The sequence below is a fragment of the Electrona antarctica genome (genome assembly GCF_951216825.1).
Source record: "Electrona antarctica genome assembly, chromosome: 13".
NCBI classification, from domain to species: Eukaryota; Metazoa; Chordata; class Actinopteri; order Myctophiformes; family Myctophidae; genus Electrona; species Electrona antarctica.
Window position 1 is genome coordinate 4,968,130 of NC_136794.1, and position 22,360 is coordinate 4,990,489.

Consider the following 22,360-nt stretch of genomic DNA (forward strand, 5'->3'; position numbering starts at 1 on the left):
CTGTTTATCTGTCCTGTGGAATCATTAAAGGGTTCGTGACATACATTTTTTTCTTATTTTTGAGTGGTGCAACCACTCCAAGGAACAGCAATGTCCATGTTAAAGGGGAATTTCTCCCTAACCCTTTTTTTTTTTTACAAAGGTAAGTTGATAATTATGTATATTGACCAAAAAATATATATAAAAAAAAGAAAAAGATATAGGGGAGCTGAAGCTGGAGCTGCTCCTGGAGGGGTCTAACATCAGCTCACGTAGACCAGGAATAGTGCAGTGTCAACAATGCATGGAGTGTTGCTGCTGTCACATCATCTAGAACAGATGTAAACAAAAAACAAAAACCAATTGCGCGATTGAATAGGAGTTCTAGCGTTAGACCCCTCCAGAAGCAGCTGAAGGACCAGCTCCAGCTTCAGCTCCCCTATGGCTTCAGAACACACAGAGAAAACCCCCAGACCACAGCAAATCCACTGAATGCTCAAAGTTCACGTTGTGTGCGTGTAATTGAGGTCACAAAACTTAAAATAAAAATGAAAAATAAAAATAAATGAAAATGAATGTCATGAAACCGCTGACAACATTTTTTCCCAATCTTTCCCAACGTAACAAAGTGTGGACACAAAATAATAAAGACCAATATCAGGTAATGTAATTAAGCACTGCTCAACAGTGCCACTTTAGGTCACCCAGCGGTATTGCAGCTGTCCGTACCCCAAACAGACAGAGAGACAGACAGATAGCAGACAATGCTATAGTGCCCCCCTTTGGCCAATTGGAGTAAGACTGGTTTATCTCATAAACATGTGCGTGCATGTATTAGGGGCAGAAGAAGAATTTTCATAAAACGTCAATATTCATTGGCTCACTTAAAAAAATGTACTCCCGATTTTGTGTCTATATAGGTCCAAAGGACACGTGTAGAAGTTTTCGTGCATTTTGTTCAAAGATCCTGGGTGGAGAACGATTTGAACTGCTTTTCATAAAATTCAAATGGTGGGAGATCTAAAAGGTCAGAGGTCAAAAATCAGACGGACAAACGGTTCATGAGCTGTGGTAACATTGTCAGATACTCGAATATGTCTTTATATTATCATCACTTAGGTAGATGGTATGCGCATGCATAAAGTGAATGGCAAAGTGAGAGGCAAAGTGAGTTTAACATTGTTTAACGTTGTTTAATGCAATCAGATACAACTTTTCTGTTTGGATGTACGGTCTGTCAAAGCCAGAAAGTAGTTTTTTGACACTCAGTAGGCGTTCCCGCATAACTTCCGGCAGATCAATTCTCATTGATAGATTAAACAAAAGCTCATTTTGTGTACGATGGAAAATCGGTGATCGTGAACCAATATTCTCCAGCGCTTGCTCAATGCGCGCCCACCCCTCTAGACCAGAACGCACACTGGCTGGGCCAGGCTATACCTCCACACAGACAAACTGCCTAGAACAGCTGAAACAGAGCAGTATTTGGCAAGTTGTTTTGGCTTTGCTCTTTGTCATGTCAGCTATTATATTGTTTGTGTACAACGGCCCACGCTTCCGAATATCAGTATGGCGAATCCAGATCGATACCCAAGGTTTGTTATGATTCCAGGTAATGGTTGGTACCAGTGGTGGAAAGTAACTAAGTACATTTACTTAAGTACTGTACTTAGGTACAATTTTGAAGTATTTGTACTTTACTCGAGTATTTCCAATTTCCAGTACTTTTACTTCTACTCCACTACATCTCAGAGCCAAAATTTGTACTTTTACTCCACTACAATTATTTGAAAACTTTAGTTACTAGTTCCTTTGGAGATTTTATTTTTGATTAGAAAACATTAACAACTTCAACCCTATACATTTCAGCCATTTGAAAATAGCCAAGCTTGTAGATCGGCTATTTTCAATAGATTTTGTACACATTTTGAACTTGTGAAATGGGACATTCTGCAATATGGGTACTTTTAGTACTTTAAGTACATTTTGATGCCGATATTTAGTACATTTTCAATTCCGTACTTTTACTTGTAACGAAGTACTTCTAAATTGCAGTATTGGTACTTTTACTTAAGTAAAACAATTGAGTACTTTTTCCACCACTGGTTGGTACTTAGAATGTTATATTGGAATGCCTGGTCCGCGCGCGCACGCACGCACGCACGCACACACACGCACGCACGCACGCACACACGCACACACGCACACACGCACACACGCACACGCGCACACACACACACACACACACACACACACACACACACACAACCTTGTCCTCCTACCTGACGTTGTCGTGCTTCTGGATGTAGATCTTGTGAAACATCATGTCCTCCTGCTTGGCGTTGATGTCGGCCTTCATCTCCATGGCAACGTGGCGGGGAAGCACCGACAGCAGGAGGCGCTCCTGTGGGGGCGAGCAACGCAACCACGGCAGGGTTAGTCCAGAGCCAATAGAGTAAGACAGAGTTATACGACATTGAGGGGGCAGAAAACCGAGCGCTATGAGCGCTGTTGTTCATGCAGACTGGACAGTGACAAGCTGGAGTTGGAAATACATTTTTCAGCGAGGGCGGCGCAAATATCAGCAATTTTAGGCATGTGTGCAACATGACAACTGTTTTAACCCATTTAGGCCTGACGTCGAAATCAAAAAATGTCTTCTAAATCTTGACAGTTTACTGAAAACCCCATGTTTCTATGTCAGTGGTGCTCAACCTTTTTCATATCAAGGACCCCCAGAATTAAATGTAATACAATTCCGGGGGTCCGGGGGTCCGCCACCGACCCCCATCTGAAAACATGTAGTTCCAGGGACCTTCCCAGAAACAAAGATTTGAGTTAAAAACGTTCACTCTGAAAGAATATATATTCAAAGATTTGCGCCATTTTCACGATTTTTCAAAAATAGTAGACCTACACGTTCATAGACCTACACGGCATGCACTTGGTGCCGCGCTATGAGCTTGCAGATCTGCTATTTTTCAACAGCTAAAGCATAACATAATGCTTAAAACACCCAAAGTATTGTACAGTAAACAACTAAAGTCTCTGTAATGTTTATGTTAAACTATTACTAAGAAACAATCTAAAATAAAGGGATTTAAGATCATTAAAGCTGGGCCGTTGCCTGAGACCAGTGCATTCTGCCAACTTCCGGGTCCAGGACTTGTCACTGTTCGCTATGCTCTTCGCCAATAGAAGTCTATGTAGAAGAGCCACCATTGGACTGAAGCCCCATGAAGTGAACAGAGTTGTCGTAACTCTGTCTTCCTCTATGGCTCTGGGGAAAAGAAGCCGTGGCAGCACCTCGGTGCAGTGTTGATTTCGTCGACTAAAACTATGACAAAAAATGTTCGTCGACTACCTTTTTTCACTGACGAAAAACCACATGGAAACTAAATGAAAACTAAGCTATGATGACTAAAACTAAGACTAAATATATTGACAATGTAGTCAACAAATAAAAACTAGACTAAAATGTTAGGAAGGGACTAGTGGACAAGAGATCCAGTATAAGTAATTTTACACTTGATTGCACTTGGTCGCAACGTGTCACGCTGCAACACGTTGTGAGCTTGTATGTAGATCTGCTATTTTCAGCATGCAACCAAGTGTAAAATGACTTATACTGGATCTCTTGTCCACTAGTCCCTTCCTAGCATTTTAGTCTAATTTTTATTTGTTGACGAAATTGTCAATATGTTTAGTCTTAGTCATCATAGCTTAGTTTTCATTTCATTTTTTATTCAGTTTGTCGACAGTCGACGAACATTTCTCGCCTTGGTTTTAGTCGACGAAAACAACACTGTCTCTCACCTGCTGCTGGTTCTCTCGCTGGGAGTGGAGTCGAGCCTGGATGCATTCCCTGGTCTCCTGGAAGGCCTGCCTCTGGGAGCCCTCGGCTGGGTAGTGAGTGCACACCCCCACGATGTTGGTACAGGAGAAGATCAGCACGTTCGACACTACCTGATTAAACCAAACAGCCGGAAGGGAAACAAATGGAAAGATGAAGAAAAGGATGAGCAAAGAGAGGGGTGGGAGTAAAGAAAGGAGAAAGGGGGAAGGACAAGAGGAGGGGAGACAGAGAGACAGAGATTGATTATAATAATAATAATCCAATCAACTGGTTGTTGACTACTCAATAATGCCCAGATGCTTACTTCAGTGAGTAAGCCTTGCCGAGCCATGATAGGCCCACAGGGCAGGAGCCTATCTCCTGTTTCTGTCACGTGAGGCAGCTTGATGTACAAGCAGGGCTGGACTGGGACACAAATTCGGCCCGGTCATTTTCGCGTGAATTTGGCCCAGACCGGCCCACCACAACCAGCGCGCAGATAGCAGAAACTCTACCACCCACTTCGTCGAGGCACACACAAACAAACAAGCCCTAATACCACCACTTTTACAGAACAACATAAATGATACAAACCAACAGACAACTACACAACCCTTTGTAGAGGGTTTATTTGTCACTCACTGATACAGGTACAGTGAAATTATCATGATAGTACTGGCAGAATGGCAGCACGCCCGGACCTTTCCTGGTGGCCTGCCTGCCTTTTTTTTTTTTATCATGACGGCCCCCTACGGTCGCGGCCCACTGGGAAAATGCCCGGTATGACCTGTGGCCAGTCCAGCCCTGTGTACAAGTACAGTACACCTCCTGGACATGCCACAAGCTATGTCACAATGTGACATAGCTCCGTTTACACAATGCTGTACCCCCTCCAACTGTATATACTTTCCCCATTTTCAACTGTTTTAACCCATTTTGGGGCGGGAACCCCTTTTGGTGTTTATTAGAGACCAGCGGGTGGCGGATTTAGCCGCGGTTGCCGCGGGTGAACCGCAGTTTAGGGTGGATTAGGGTCAATTCAATATATTATAAATTAATATTGGATAAACCGCGGGTGAAATAATGCGGGAAATAAATGAATGGCATCTATCTATATGCTTATTATAGCTTTTAAAACGCACACAATCTCGGTGTGCGTGCGTTAGTAGTAGTATTTTAATTTAATCATTTTCCATGATCTGGTACAAATTAGCCGCCTATGAAGTTGGGTCCTGTTGCACAACAACAACAACACAGTGGTCTCCTACAGCCTACAGGCAGCTACGCTAAAGTTGCTAACAGGCAGCTAGTGAGTCTGAGAGAAACTTAAAACTAAGTAAAACAGAAGGGAGGAATATACGTTCGGCGTGGGACTGGGAGTGATTAAGTTCTTTACCCTGCCGCCGATGACCGCTGGATATGCTGTATGAAAATACGTCGCGAAAACGTGGACGACGTGTTACCATGGAAATGGATATATACAACCACTACGTAACATTGGTGAACTGTCGAGAGAGTGGTGAGTGACATTGTTTGTACAAGTAGTATAAATAGCCGATCTACAAGCTCACAAGTTGTCGCGTCGCGTTGTGAGCTTGTAGATTGGCGGCGCTTCCCTGCGCAGCGGATTGCGGGTGGTGCGGATTAATAAATTGGATGAATTAATAAATTGCGGTCGGATAACGGGCGGATTATAATTATGCACACGCGGATTCGGGTGACAAAAAAGCTCATCCGCTGTTCTCTAGTGTTTATGTTATACTTTAGCTATTGAAAAATAACAGATCTACAAGCTCATAGCGCGCCACCGAGTGGCGCGCTACGAGCTTGTAGGTCTGCTATTTTTGAAAAACCCGTGAAAATGCGGCACAAATCTTTGAATATATATTCTTTCAGAAGACTTTACGTCATATTTTGACACTTGCTTTGGGAATGTAAACGTATGCTGTCTCATGCCAATAAAGCTCCTTTGAATTGAAAAATGTAATTACTTAGAAGTCCCTAATAGGGACATAGGGACATTGCTGTTCCTTTGGAGTGGCTGCACCACTCAAAAATGGCTCGTGATTGTCTGAAATTCTGTCAGGACAAATTTGTAGCATCAACCTGTATGAATGAAGCATCAACACATGTAGTGGTGGATAAACATATTACTTGAGTTCAAGTATAGATATTCCTGGTCAAATATTACTCAACTACAATGAAAGTTTCCCTGTCAAATTTGTTGAGTTAAAATACGGGAGTACTTAATTATTGCAAAGTACCATACGTGGTTAGTGGTTACTGTCCACCACTGACTGACTAAATTATTAGTTTGATGAAATCATCGCTGACTGATCTTCTGTGTGCATGTGTGTGTGTGTGTGTGTGTGTGTGTGTGCGTGTGTGTGTGTGCCATTCCTGTATGCTAACCAAACGTACGACCCATTTCACCCACTCTAGTAGAAACACTTGGTGAATTGGACTCGGTTGCTTTAATTCGATTTCTCCGCCTCATTTAAATTCACAGAGCCATGAACACATTTGGAGGTGAACACGCGGCCGTCCACCCTGAATGCCAACGCTCGCCACTGCCAAGTTTCCACCCGTCCGTAAAGTCTGTAAATTGTCGTGTTGTGTCCAAGGTTTTTTGGTGGTACAAAAACAAAAACCTGTTCCCCTGAACGGTACGAGGCATACGGTGGCTGCTGAGACTGGCAGCCAGGAGCTAGCCTATGCCAGTGGCCCCTTCCTTAAAGGGGAAAACCACCCATTTTCAACATTTTACTATGTCATTAATATACCTTAGAGCTGTTGTGTGGAAATAATAAAAAAGTCCCCCCATTCTGTGTTTCCTAGAACTGTAATTATGAAAAAAATCATTAACATGGTGAAACACATCTTGATGACATCATCAAGATGTGTTTCACCATGTTAATGATTTTTTTTCAGACCTCTAGTTCTAGGAAACACAGAATGGGGGGACTTTTTATTATTTCCACACAGCAGCTCTAAGGTATATTAATGACATAGTAAAATGTTGAAAATGAGTGGAATGCCCCTTTAAAGGAAAACGTTAGTTTTTTTTCAACCAAGGTTCATGTTTTAGGTTGTTATTAGAGAGAGTAAAAGATGAGTGTTAATTCTTTTCAATTGCTGCTAGTACAGAGGGGCGGGGGCATTCGGACATGGGGCTAAATATGTTTTTCTTTTTTTACACCATTTTATATTCTCTACTGAATGTGAAGGGGGTGACAAACTGACATGTTTAGTATGGCAGTAGCCTGGCTAATAAGCCCTCAAATCACACTGTCGTGTGGTATTTGAGTCTGGAGATGCTGTGTATGGATCTTGTTTCTCGGGGGGGCGGGTTCAAACATTTTCTCTTTGACGCAATTAGTTAGAGCTACAGTACTGTCAGTCAAAGGTCTCAAGCATTGAACGTCGCTGTACCAAAGCCCGCCCATATTGCATACCGTGTCCCGATTGGCCACACCAGTTCTCTGGTGTAGGAAATGGGCATACAATTGAGCCTCTCCAGACCGTAATCCGCCGGCAGGCAATGTTTTTTTGCCAACGGCTGATTCGGTCTGGCTTATTAGCCAGGCTAGTATGGCAGGCCCCTATAGTACCCCCTTCACATTCAGTAGATCCTGTGATCTTTTGTGGCCAGATATAGTAAACTATAGTAAATAATTAAAAAAATAAATCGCTATAATAGTCAAATATAGGTAAAATCGCTAAAACCAAAAGGAAGCAGCAAAAGCAAAAAAAAAAAAAAACCCACTTATCTTTTACTTTCTCACAACCTAAAACATGAACCTTGGTTGAAAGAAACTAAAGTCGTCCTTTAAGGCGCCTATCACAGAACAATACAATGGGCTGAATCAGCCATGCTGAGTCACAGGCCTCTCTGTTCGTGGAGCTGACAGCAACACCACCATGTCTTTATTAGGTGCAACAAAAAAAAGTACAGAAGGTCTCCAGCGAGACAATCGGTTGGAGGACATCTATAGGGCTGGGAGTGAGACAGGAGGACCAAGAGAAAGAAAAGAGAGAAGATTATGTGAGATATAGAGAGAGATGTGACACATGAGGACGGGATTGTCTTTTGTTGTTACTATAAGAAGTATGAAGCCGAGATGTTTTTTGGGTCTGAATTGTTATCTTCAGATGACAAAACGATACTTTTGGAAAAATATACACGCGAGGCAATTTGTGTCCTCAGACAGCAGTTAATTTCCAGTCAATGTGTTTGGATATGTTGAAATATGTCTATGAATTTAAAGGTCTCATTAGTCAGGAAATGTTAGTAAACCTGTTAGAAATTATTGGAACATTACAATCACATTGGTAATCCACAGTTCAACCTGGTAAACAGAGGGGGTCGTGTTGGATGTCTCCACCAGGCCAAAGGGAGAGTATGTTTTGCACTCTGTCCGTACAATTTACAATTTAGGCATTTAGCAGACGCTCTTAATCCAGAGCGACTTACATTAAGCAAGAACAAAAAGCATGGGAATACATCACATATATAAACAGCATTTATCAAGAAACATGCGTAAGCTAAGAACGTAACTAGAACATATCTATATATAATGACACTATACATATAAGCTATACATATATATTATACTATGCTGTACTGTTATTGTGCTGTCTACATGACATGCTATAAGTCTGTTTCAAATGCTATCTAAGTCTAAAAAAAGTGCTGTCTAAGGGGGTAGGGTAAGTGCTATGGGCCATGGTGGAGTCTGAAAAGGTGGGTTTTCAAACTACGGCGGAAGATCGGGAGTGATGCTGCAGTTCTGATTGCAACGGGAAGTGCGTTCCACAGTTTTGGGGCCAGAAGGGAGAAGAGTTTGGGACGTGTGGAGCGTTGTCCCGGCGTTTTTAGTGAGGGTACTTCCAGCTTCCCTGCTGATCTGAGTGCTCGGGAGGGTTTGTAGGGTTCAATCATGTACATTACGTCCGTATGTCCCGGCCGATGCCAAACTCTCCACACACACACACCCCCTGGATGCCAGTGACGAACCTCTACCCCAAATCTTCCAGAACGACCTGTTATAGCGCCACCATGAGGCAAAACACATTTCTTGATATTACTCGTACACATTTTATCCGTACATCACGCAAGTCAGTGCACACTATCTCTATAGTCATGTGATCAACACGGATCTGTCCGATTTCCCATATTCCATCCCGAATTCCTGATTAGCTAACATTGCCTTTCAAAGTTTGCAGGATTGGTCCGTTTTCAACAAAATGCCTCAAATCATGAATGCAAATGTCATATCCGTAGTTACGTTACCATCAACAGCCAATAAGGGACCACCATTCTTGGTGACGTAATGAAGGTATGTTTCAAGGTTGGTATAAGGTCAATAACGTGTCTAAAGGATTTAGAACAACAGTTGTATTAGACATTAGTTAGTAGCACTCAAAGTAGAGAGGATTTACAGAGGATTTAGACCAGCAGTTGTACCAGGCAGTAGACACTACCGGACACTGTACTTCAAAGTAGCTTATATAGGGACTCTATAGGGACTCAGAGCAGCAGTCGTACCCAGACAGCAGAGCCCTGGGACTCAGAGCAGCAGTCGTACCCAGACAGCAGTCATACCCAGACAGCAGAGCTCTAGGACTCAGAGCAGCAGTCATACCCAGACAGCAGAGCTCTAGGACTCAGAGCAGCAGTCATACCCAGACAGCAGTCATACCCAGACAGCAGAGCTCTAGGACTCAGAGCAGCAGTCGTAGCCAGACAGCAGAGCGCTCTAGAGACTCAGAGCAGCAGTCGTACCCAGACAGCAGAGAGCTCAAGGACTCAGAGCAGCAGTCGTACCCAGACAGACAGAGAGCTCTAGGACTCAGAGCAGCAGTCGTACCCAGACAGACAGCAGAGAGCTCTAGGACTCAGAGCAGCAGTCGTACCCAGACAGACAGCAGAGAGCTCTAGGACTCAGAGCAGCAGTCGTACCCAGACAGACAGAGAGCTCTAGGACTCAGAGCAGCAGTCGTACCCAGACAGACAGCAGAGAGCTCTAGGACTCAGAGCAGCAGTCGTACCCAGACAGACAGCAGAGAGCTCTAAGACTCAGAGTAGCAGTCGTACCCAGACAGCAGAGAGCTCTAGGACTCAGAGCAGCAGTCGTACCCAGACAGCAGAGCGCTCTAGGACTCAGAGCAGCAGTCGTACCCAGACAGCAGAGTGCTGGGACTCAGAGCAGCAGTCGTACCCAGTCAGCAGAGAGCTCTAGGACTCAGAGCAGCAGTCGTACCCAGTCAGCAGAGAGCTCTAGAGACTCAGAGCAGCAGTCATACCCAGACAGCAGAGAGCTCTAGGACTCAGAGCAGCAGTCGTACCCAGTCAGCAGAGCTCTAGGACTCAGAGCAGCAGTCGTACCCAGACATAGAGCTCTATAGGGACTCAGAGCATTATATCATAATATATCAGTTTTGTTTTTGAAGCGGTGATGCCAGTGGTGAGCGCACCTCATGGCGCGCTCTGCTTGCGCACAAGTAGGCCATACATGGCCTACTTGTGTGCGAGGCGCAAGTTGGCAGCTCGAGAGATAAGAGCGCATTTCTAGTTTTCCTCTGCGGAGGACGCCAGTCGGGCACACAACACAACCCCCTGTAGTTGGTGGAAGAGCATGTCTGCAACATGGTGTGAGACATAAGGCTGTGGAAAACTCTCCTCTGCACTCCAGCTTTACATAAACCCACATTTGAACAGCTATAAGCATTCTAACATGAATAGTACTTTTACATACCGTATACATACAGATACGATACATGTACAAACATACAGAAACATTTGCCCAACTTGCTCCAGCTGTGCAGCCAGGGACTTCAGTTTACTGTAGCGGTTTAGCCCATTTTGGGCGGGAACCCCTTTTGGTGTTAGCATTAAGTTATGCTTTAGCTATTGAAAAATAGCAGATCTACAAGCTCATAGCGCGCCACCGAGTGGCGCGCTACGAGCTTGTAGGTCTGCTATTTTTGAAAAATCGAAGAACGACTGACATAGAAACATAGCTTTTTCAGAAAACTGTCAGGACGTAGAAGACATTTTTAGAATCTGATCTCAGGTCAAAATGGGTTATACTGTTGTTGTAGCATCCCACCCACCCACTCACTGCCATGGCAACAGCACGCATGCATCAGATAAAGGCTTTCAGCGGGTTCATACAAATATTCCCCAGCAGCATAGTCTTATTCTATTAATACTCCCAGTGCTCACCATCAAGGCCTTATTTGGAAACCTATGGCCTTCCCTTGCACAGAGGGGGGGGAAGTGAGACCCAGGAGAAAACACTACTCCACGTATTTGAATTGGGGACCAGACATTTCCCTCCCCGCGTGGCGCAGATGGAATTTAACTCATTTAGACCCGAGGACGATTCTACAAATGCCTTCTAAATCCTGAAAATGTTTCTATATCAGTGGTTCTCAAACATTTCCATGTCAAGGACCCCCAAAAATATATGTAATTGGGTGCCGACCCCCATCGGAAAATATGTTGTTCCAGGAACCCCCCAGAAAGCAAAGATTTGAGTTAAAAACGTTCACTCTGAAATAATATCTATTCAAAGATTTGTGCCACATTTTCATGATTTTTCAAAAATAGCAGATCATGAGATTATACAATGAAAAGGAGAGTTGCCAAAACGCTTCTCGAGTGCCCTTGATAATATTACACGATTTGGGCTGGAATTAACCCATTTAGACCTGAGTTAAAAACATTCACATTGAAAGAATATATATTCAAAGAGGTAACAGGTCAGGTCGCCCCAATTCCATCTCGCCCCAGCTTTTTTCCGCCGACCTCACGCCGACAGCTCGGTGCGGCGGTTCTTGTATTCTTTATTTTGTTTTACTGAGAATAAGGTTAGAAATAAGTTTAGGGTTAGGCATAGTTTTACTGGGGTTAAGTTTAGGAATAGGGTTAGGTTTAGGCATTGTTTTACTGAGGTTGAGGTTAGGAATAAGGTTAGGTTTAACCGTTTAAGCATCATTTACTTAGATTACTTTAGGAATACCAGGCTGCGCTGTTCCGCCGGCTGTACGCCCGGGGCGAGTTGGTAAAGGGGCGAGCAGTCTCGTATTCTTCAAAGATTTGCGCCACATTTTTAATAGCAGACCTACAAGCTCGTAGCGCGGCACTCGGTGCCGCCCTACGAGCTTGTAGGTCTGCTATTTTTCAATAGCTAAAGTATAACATAATGCTTAAAACACCAACAGGCCCAGAATGGGTTAAGAATCAAATAACGGCTATGGGGAAAGTAATTAGTTCTCTGATGACTAAAGCGTCGATGCTGCAGTCAGACATTTAACAAATGACTGCCGTCTCAAAAGTGGAAAAATCCTCACGGTGACATGAGGGAAGAGTAATTAAAATAATTTCCATGTCCACATTGTCTAGCGTGCCGCTACCACAGCCTCGAGTCATTTTAACCCATTTTGGACGGGAACCCCTTTTGGTGTTTTAAACATTATGTTATAATTTAGCTACTGAAAAATAGCAGACCTACAAGCTCATAGCGCGCCACCGAGTGGCGCGCTACGAGCTTGTAGGTCTGCTATTTTTGAAAAATCGTAAAAATGTGGCGCAAATCTTTGAAGAATACGAGACTGCTCGCCCCTTTACCAACTCGCCCCGGGCGTACAGCCGGCGGAACAGCGCAGCCTGGTATTCCTAAAGTAATCTAAGTAAATGATGCTTAAACGGTTAAACCTAACCTTATTCCTAACCTCAACCTCAGTAAAACGATGCCTAAACCTAACCCTATTCCTAAACTTAACCCCAGTAAAACTATGCCTAACCCTAAACTTATTTCTAACCTCATTCTCAGTAAAACAAAATAAAGAATACAAGAACCGCCGCACCGAGCTGTCGGCGTGTGGTCGGCGGAAAAAAGCTGGGGCGAGATGGAATTGGGGCGACCTGACCTGTTACCTCTTTGAATATATATTCTTTCAATGTGAATGTTTTTAACTCAGGTCTAAATGGGTTAATTCCAGCCCAAATCGTGTAATATTATCAAGGGCACTCGAGAAGCGTTTTGGCAACTCTCCTTTTCACTGTAATCTCATGAAGAGCCTAATTCACATTCCAGCTCCGAGTCCAGACAGACTCTAGCTGCAGAGTTGGGGGGGCACTGAGCAGGTGTACATAACACAACTCTGCCTGTGGGCATCTTACCGCGGGTACAATTAGCTTCCCATTTGCATTTCCATTATGCATTATGCTTCGGATTTTATACTGTGTACAAATTACAAAAACAATGCATCTCTGCCCAAACCCATCATCACAGGACACAGCAGTATGCAGTTTGCATAATGGCTGATCCTCCCCAGGCCCATTATTCATCTGTATGTCTTTGTAGGTATACTCACGGTGGAGGTCACAGCCTAATGGATGCGGCACTCAGCACCACAATGTCAACAATGATGTCACTAACAATCATCAACAACAACAACAACAACAACCTCCACCTGAATGACACAGTAAGGTACTCAGTTCATTTAACTCTGAGAGTGTGCAGATGTAACCAAATGGACCCTGGGTTGTCACTCACTTTTGTATTTGTTTTAAACTGCCAATAAAGTATTATTTTTTTTTTTGTTTTTCCTAATTTTTTATCCCACGATTTTGTAACCCAGTTTTCACCCCTGTGTCAATTATCCAATGTGATCCTGGGCTCTACACACCCTCCGCCAACCTAGTCCCCATATATGGGGGACATGGGGAGAGCAACAGACTTGAACTCATGCTTCCTTCATGCCTGAGTGTCCAAGTTGCTCCTTTACACCTGACAGGGGGGAGTTTCCCTGGTTGGACGTAGCGCGTGGAAGGAACACGTTATTCCAACCAGTTCCTTTCCCCTCCATCAGGCGCCCCGGCTGGCCAGGGGGAGGCAGTTTAGAGACCAGGATTACTGCATGTTTTTTGTGAGGGTACCTACCCTAGGGGACACGGGGAGAACATGCAAACTCCACACAGAGTAAAGTATTCTGTCTGTCTGTCTGTCTGTCTGTCTGTCTGTCTGTCCCCTCACACTACGTATATACCTGTACAGTACATGGCCAATCTCCTCCCACATGGGATTCAGGTTCAAAATAAGTGAAGTTTCCCTTTAAAAAAACTACTCCAATACAACTACACGTGGATACACGCCAGGACATTTCTGTTTATCAACTCCTGTTCACAGCGTGTGTGTGCGTGTGTCTGTACTTGTGCTATAAAGCACTATTTTAGTGGGTGATTAATAATTACCAGCAGGGGTAATAAAACGGCCACAGAGCGAAAGCCCGGGTGTCAATATTTACCCAGCAGTCTTCATTTTTGGCCTATAATTCATCTCTCTCCCACACCTCTTTTACAATGCATCTTACATCAGGGGTTCTCAAAGTGCCATCTGCATTCGCCCATTCACACACAGATGGCGGAGCAGGAAACCATGCAAGGCACCGACCTGCACATCTGCAGCAATTACGGGTTCAGCGTCTTGCTCAAGGACACTTGAGACACTAACTCTGGGGGAGCCCGGGGATCGAACTGGGAACGTCGATCACGCTTCCATCCGTCCGCTCTTAAACCGGCCAGTCTACCCCTGCGTCACTGCCGACAAAACATTTTCAGATGGGGGTCTAGCTGCGCCATTTGGGGGTCCTTCACATGAGAAGGTACATCACTCCCAGTGTGTTACTGTAGGTTTCACTTCAGGCTATACTGTCACTATCATTCTAACCACGATTTGATTTTTATACCCATCTGTCAATTCAATCCAACTGACATTTGTTGGACTGGGACCACTGATGGTAGTTACTGATTATTTAACATAACCCGTTCAGGACGGGAACCCCTTTTGGTGTTAAGCATTATGTTATACTTTAGCTATTGAAAAATAGCAGATCTACAAGCTTATAGCGCGGCACCGAGTGCCACGCTACGAGCTTGTAGATCTGCTATTTTGTGAAAATGTGGCGCAAATCTTTGAATGTATATTCTTTTAGAGCGAACGTTTTTAACTCAAATCTTTGCTTCTGGTGGGGGGGGATATCAGTTGAACAAGAACTTCCGCACTTGGTTTAACCAGAGGTTTAACCCTAGCATTCCTGTTCTGGGCACCTCACAATAGGCGAACATTCTGTCACAAATAGGTGAACACTTGGTAGAAATACAGGCAAACATTCTGTGAAAATAGGCAAACATTCTGTGAAAATAGGCAAACATTCTGTGAAAATAGGCGAACATTCGATACAAATAGCAGATCTACAGTACTAGCTCACAACACATATCGTGCTGTGACCCATTGTGAGCTTGTAGATCCGCTATTTTTTGCTATTTAATGTGCAACTAATGTATGTAGGATTTCAGTGGTTAAGACGTACCAACCACCAACGGTCAAGGTCAGGTCGACACAAGTTCAAATGAAAAAACAGTAAAACAGTGAAACCCTTTTCGGAAACAAGATCCAGACAGACACTGACTTCATTTGTGAGGAAATTCTGAGTGACAGACAGACACAATAATTAAGCCTTTGTTAACCCTGCCAGCACGGATATCACGGCAGTGTGCCTAAGCCCCCTTAACCCATTTTGGGCAGGAAAACCCTTCTGGTGTTTTAAACATTATGTTATAATTTAGCTATTGGAAAATAGCAGATCTACAAGCTCATAGCGCGCCACCGAGTGGCGCGCTACGAACTTGTAGGTCTGCTATTTGTGCTGCTATTCTCCTTCCCCGTGTTTCTTCACTAGTCCGATCCAGAAGAACACAGTTTGCCGGCCACTGCTACAGAGCTGACAATGAGGTTATATCTTCCCTTCTTCTCTGGAGTCCTGCCTCAAACCAGACCAGAGGTAGAAAACTGTCGTTCCCTGATGTCATCGCTATAGGGACACATGCATCAGTAAGCAGGAACTGGGGATGGCAATGAAGAACCGGGAAGTCTGGCATGGCATTGTGAAATCCATGATCTCGACCGCAGTCGAAAAATGATGCAGACCTACGAGCTTGTAGGTCTGCTATTTTTTTTAAATCGTGAAAATGTGGCACAAATCTTTGAATAGATATTCTTTCAGAGTGAACGTTTTTAACTCAAATCTTTGCTTCTGGGGGGGTTCCTGGAACAACATATTTTCCGATGGGGGTCGGCACCCAATTACATATATTTTTGGGGGTCCTTGACATGGAAATGTTTGAGAACCACTGATATAGAAACATTTTCAGAATTTAGAAGGCATTTGTAGAATCGTCCTCGGGTCTAAATTTTGGAATATATATTTCTCAACGTTTTTAACTAAAATCTTTGCTTCTGGGTCCCTGGAACAACATATTTTCAGATGGCGGCCGGCTTGGCAAATACATATATATTTTGGGGGTCCTTGACATGAAAATGTTTGAGAACCACTGACACAGAAACATGACTTTTTCAGAAAACTGTTAGCATTTAGATGGCATTTTCTAGAAATCGACCTCAGGTCTAAATGGGTTAATTTCAGTTTGATGAGTTGGATTTGAACACGAGAGATCTCCATAGTGCATAGTTACCCCCTTCCTTAGCACAATCAGACGCATTGTGTGTGCACTAAAAAGGATAAATGCAAGTCATGTGCGCGTGTGCTGAACACACTGTGAGCAGCCGAGCGGGAGCGCGAGCGTGATGCTAGCTGCATTGCACGGCGCTCAAAGTCTCTCGAGGAAACAACAAACAACTTGGTTTGTTGCCAGTGTCCGCTTTATTATAAGCTACTTTGGGGCTTGTTTTTCCTGTAAAAGTTGCTCGTAAATATGGGTTCACGGATTTCAGTTTTTTTTGGTGGGCTTGTTTCTATAGCGACTTGCTCAGTGACTTGCTTTTTTTTTATCCCATGAATTTGTAACCCATTTTTCACCCCCTCAATTATATGTGATCCTGGGCTCTACACACCCTCCGCCAACCTGGGGAGAGCAACGGACTTGAACTCATGCTTCCTTCATGCATGAGTGTCCAAGTTGCTCCTTTACACCTGACAGGGGGGAGTTTCCCTGGTTGGACGTAGCGCGTGGAAGGAACACGTTATTCCAACCAGTTCCTTTCCCCTCCCTCAGGCGCCCCGGCTGGCCAGGGGGAGGCAGTTTTTGCTCAGTGATTCTCAAACATTTCTCTGAACAGTTTCATGGCAAGAACCCCTCAAATTCACCATTTGTCAGCCTTCTGATTGGTCACTGACTGACTAACCAGGAGGCTCTTTCTGCCTTGTTCCGCCTTGTTTATGTTGAATTTGCTAAAACATCATTTTTGGAAGAAACTGAAAACAAACTGCGCCTGTGATGTTCCTTCCCTTCCTTGTTACTGACTGACACGAAGTTTAAAATAAGAATTGAATGCACAGAATATCAAAACGAAGCAACTGAAAACCACCTTATTTCAATGGTAGTGGATGGAGAGAAAGGATTCTTCGCCAAACACAACCACGAAACAGCAACCAATGGGTGCGAAAAAAAGACACAACCAGGGGCGGGAATTTGTCTGCAGACCCTTTTCTGGATAAATGTTGTGCCAGGGACCCCGTTATAAGATTAATTATTTCAGCGCCATTGCCGTAGATTAGATTAATTGAAGCCTGTTTTTTGATACAACGCTTACCGCCATTGTCGTTGATTAATGGCAATTGCGCTTTTATAGTGCATTCGATCGATCAAGCCATAATGCTACTTACATTAGCCGGTTAGCTAGCTATGTTGTTAGCACAGCACTGGATCGCCCATCTTAGATCGTCGTTGCCATAATAATCCATTCTATCTGTTTCTTTCAATCACCTGTATCTCCTATTCCTTGTCCCAGATGGCATTTTGGTCAAAACAACGTTTCTTTGACGGCACAGAGCCGACGATGTGGAGCTTTCCGGTGCCCCGGTTTGGATTCATATTGTAAACAGCTTCCTAGGTTAATACTACTTCCGGTAGACTGGAAATGTGGCTTTTCAAAATAAGAGCTCGACTGGAAAAAATGCTGGCGTGAATTAGATCCTAATTTTTCAATAAATGCTAGCGCTGTAAGTGTTAAGATGTTTCAAAAACATTGAAAATCTTTGAAAGATGCTTCTTTTTTAGTATAGTAGATATATAGTAGATCTAGTATAGTAGATCTAGTATATATAGTAGATCTAGTATATATAGTAGATCTAGTATAGTAGATCTAGTATATATAGTAGATCTATAGTGTATATATATATATATATATATATATATATATATATATATATATATATATAGGGTAAAAGTGGTTCAACTGATTTTGATGCTATTAAGTCATTTAGCCTCAGATGGCTCTCAGCAGGAAAGAATGAGACATTATACCCCAGGTGAAGGAGTTTAAGTATCTCAGGGTCTTGTTCACGAGTGATATGAGGGGAGGACGGAGAAGGAGATCAGCCGGAGAATCGGAGCAGCAGGGGCAGTTATTGCAGTCGCTGTACTGCACCGACGAAAGGTTAGCTGAGCCAGAAGAAGGCAAAGGCTCTCTGTCTACCGAGCAATCTTCGTTCCTACTCTCACCTATGGTCATGAAGTGTGTGCCGGTAAGTCATGTTTTCTGCAACCTTATTCCTTCGGTCATGATCCACAGGTCATGACCGAAGAATAAGGTTGCAAATACAAGCGGCCGGCGACGGGTGGCTGGCATCTCCCTTAGAGATAGGGTGAGAAGTTCAGTCACGTGAGAGAGACTCTGTGTGTAGAGTCGCTGCTTCTTCGCCTGGAAAAGAGCCAGCTTAGGTGGTTCGGATGGAGGGATCTAGCCGGGGACTTAGCTAGTGTAGTGTGTGTACAAACACTGTCTTCTTTATTTGTATTTTTTATTGTGAAAATTGTATTTTACAAACGTCTATTAATTAGATATGTTAATGCAATCCATCTGTGCCAATGCTGAGAGAGACTCGTGACTTTACTGCCTTTAATAGTAGTCTTTGGTCAATATATGTACAGTTTGTGGGATTTGTACGCAATGGGCCTGTAAAAAAAAAGGAATGAAGGCCTTTTATTAGAACGGGGGAAACTCACTCACATTCTCATGTGCAGGATTTAAGATTGTTCTATTTGTTTGTAAAACGAACGAAGTGAGCACTAACTATACAAGATGGCCAAAACTGTCTGTCTGTCTGTGTGTATGTGTGTGTCACGCTGTAACACCACCCGCCCGCCACCAGAGGGCAACTGAAATTGGAACGATACAGAGGTCTGTGTGTGTGTGTGTGTGTGTGTGTGTGTGTGTGTGTGTGTGTGTGTGTGTGTGTCAGACTGCCACAACAGCTTTGTTCGCTTCCCGCGTTTAAGCGTCTTACTTGTTATTTTCAAGTGGATAGACAGACACTGAGACATATCGGGAAATTATGCATATAGGAACAATTCTGCAAGCTCTCTCTCTCTCTCTCTGTCACACTTTAACCATTTATTTATGTCCACACAAAGGAGATGCATACAAGCACAACAATAGTAAAGGTGCAGTAGAGTTACACTTACAAAACCATGGCATGTGTTTTCATGTTTAAATGAGAAAAAGGCCGCACACACGTAGCCACGATGCTGTACAGTATATTTATTGACAAGAATCCAACGTTTCGACCTAGGAGGTCTTCTTCAGGGAAAATGTGTTTTCATGTTACAAGTACATGTCACTCAGCATCTATCTATGGGTATAAGTAACAGTGTCTCCGCCATATGTGGCGGCTGCCAATTATAGCAGAGACACTACAATACTTTGCCAGCCTTTTTGCCTCCTTTTTGGGCATCCCAAGTTGTTGGAACCCTCAACCCTCTAACAACCAGTCTGTGGGTATAATGCCCTAGGCTGCCGAATATAAACACAAATAGTCTGCACCTATAGCCCAGCTCTGAGATGGTATTTAGAAGTGGTTGGTATTTAATGACCTTGGTCATAAAGGCTTCCTCTAGGCTGTGGTCAAAGGTGCAGGCCATCTCTAATACAGACACTTCCCTGGACTCTTCATCAACCACAACAACATCTGGTGTATTAGCTGTCAAAGATGTAAATATGTCTGGGTTTGTTATCACAGAGTTGAAACATGGAATGGAATGACACAGGACTGTTTGTACATTCTCACTGAGGATGCATGATATTTTGATATGTCCTTTGCTATGAGTTCCACTATTCTATCATGGTGTGCTATGTTACATTCCTTTGTATGCATAACATCCATTCAAGATGTGTGACAGTGTGTCAGTGATCTGTGGTGCGGTGCAAGCAACGAGGGACCTGAGTGGTGGGAAACCAGATGGAATGATTTTGTCTGGTCTCGCGCACGCAGGCACACACACACGCGCACACATGCGCAGGCACACGCACATGCGCGCGCACATGCGCACACGCACACACACACACACACACACACACACACACACACACACACACACACACACACACACACACACACACACACACACACCCCTTCTGTTCCCTGTTACATCAGTTAGCCTCCTCCTCCATGAACTCCCTTAATTACAGTTACAACATGCCTGTGTCATGTTCCTTCATTTCCATTGACCCGGGACCTGTTTTTTGCTACAGTATATGAACATACATATAGAGTATAACGGCCTCCCAATTCATGAAACCAGTCCTCTCCCTCCAGCTGTCCCCTGTCCACTATGGATGAGTGCAGCTCCTCTGTAGCTGTCCCCTGTCCACTATGGATGAGTGCAGCTCTACTGTAGCTGTCCCCTGTCCACTATGAATGAGTGCAGCTCCTCTGTAGCTGTCCCCTGTCCACTATGAATGAGTGCAGCTCCTCTGTAGCTGTCCCCTGTCCACTATGAATGAGTGCAGCTCCACTGTAGCTGTCCCCTGTCCACTATGAATGAGTGCAGCTCCTCTGTAGCTGTCCCCTGTCCACTATGGATGAGTGCAGCTCCTCTGTAGCTGTCCCCATGTCCACTATGGATGTAGCTCCTCTGTAGCTGTGAGGCCTGTGTCCCTCTTTGACCCATCAAGGTCAGCTTTAAGGGGTACAACAGTTAATCGAAGACATCGAGTATTAAATAAATGATAGATTTTCCGAAAATAGCAACAAAACAAAACAAAATAGCCGACCTACAAGCTCACGACACATCACATCACGACAAGTTGTGAGTTTGTAGATTGGCTAATTTTCAAATATTCGATTATTTTGGGCTTGTTTTCATAGACCTGGTTTGCTTATTTCTCTACGACCCAGACATGAAGAAAATGAACATTATTGTATTAACAGCAAACTAAACTGTAAGATTAGGGCCCACTTGTGTTTGGCAGACTTCCTCTTCCGACTGTCCGACACACACACACACACACACACACACACACACACACACACACACACACACACACACACACACACACACACACACACACACACACACACACACACACACACACACACACACACACACACACACACACACACACACACACACACACACACACACACACACACACACACACACACACACACAGAGAGAGAGAGCAAAGGCTTTCAAGTGTTCTGATGTCACCACGTCGATGCTTAACGCATGTACTGTTGGCTTCAAGGTTAACCTATCAGTCGCACCTTTGTAGAAGAAAGAGACCACGCACGCACACACACGCACACGGGGACACACACACGCACGCACAACCACACAGAACTAAAAGCATCCGCACTTTTTCATCTGGAGCTTCAAAGAGATAGACATGCAGGGGGCCTGACTAACTGAACTTCCAAATATAGATCCTATAGCATTGAACATTGGTCACATGAGACAAAAGGTTGCCAAGATAAAAGATTGTCAAGATTTTTTTGTCAAAAGCTCAACACACAAATGTGATTTTCCTTCCATGCGTTATTAGCATTTTGGCAACATTAATTGGAAACAAACATGATTCAGGGACAGCCAGGTATACATGTATGTCAGATGCCCATGTCCTCTTGGCAGTGGTTCTCAAACTTGTTCATGTCAAGGACCCCCAAATTGACACTAATTATCCCACGGACCCCCATTAGAAAAGACATGCCAGGCCCCAGCAGTGATTCTCAACCAGTTTAATTTCAAGGACCCCCAGTTTGACATGCATATTAGTCTACAGAACCCCATTTAATGTAATTTCTATCTCTGGGACCCCCAATTTATATTGTAAAATCAATGTTAATCTAACTCTCAGAGTTACAGACCCATAAGGGTCCATTTGGTTCCAAACCATCACTTAGCTGGGGACCCCCAGCTAAGAATGTAAATATATCTCATATTTACATTCAGATATTGACATGAGTCTTCTTCTAGAATGTAGAGGGATGTCCTGGCTTCAAGTATGCCAAGTTGTAAACCTCTCAGAGCTTCCATTGTGAGTTTATATGCCTTAATCCACCAGACGGACAGGCTTTATTTTTGTTTGGATCAAGGATCTCCTCTATGGAGAACTAGTTAACGGAAAACGTCCTGTAGGCAGACCAAAACTGCGCTACAAAGACATTTGCAAGCGAGACCTGAAGGCCTTGGACATCGATCTGGATACCTGGGAAGCTGCAGCATCCGATCGCACA

General features: G+C 43.8%; 1 protein-coding gene across 1 annotated transcript in view; it reads right to left on the minus strand.

The window, feature by feature from the left end:
* The window catches only part of adcy5 (adenylate cyclase 5), a 142,308-nt gene that overhangs the window by 53,505 nt on the left and 66,443 nt on the right, over positions 1-22,360 (minus strand). Inside the window, exons 2-3 of the mRNA XM_079518770.1 lie at positions 3,796-3,945; positions 2,262-2,383 (exon numbers count right to left, since the gene is read on the minus strand). Coding sequence (XP_079374896.1) covers positions 2,262-2,383; positions 3,796-3,945 — 272 coding nt within the window. The remainder of the gene's footprint in view (positions 1-2,261; positions 2,384-3,795; positions 3,946-22,360) is intronic.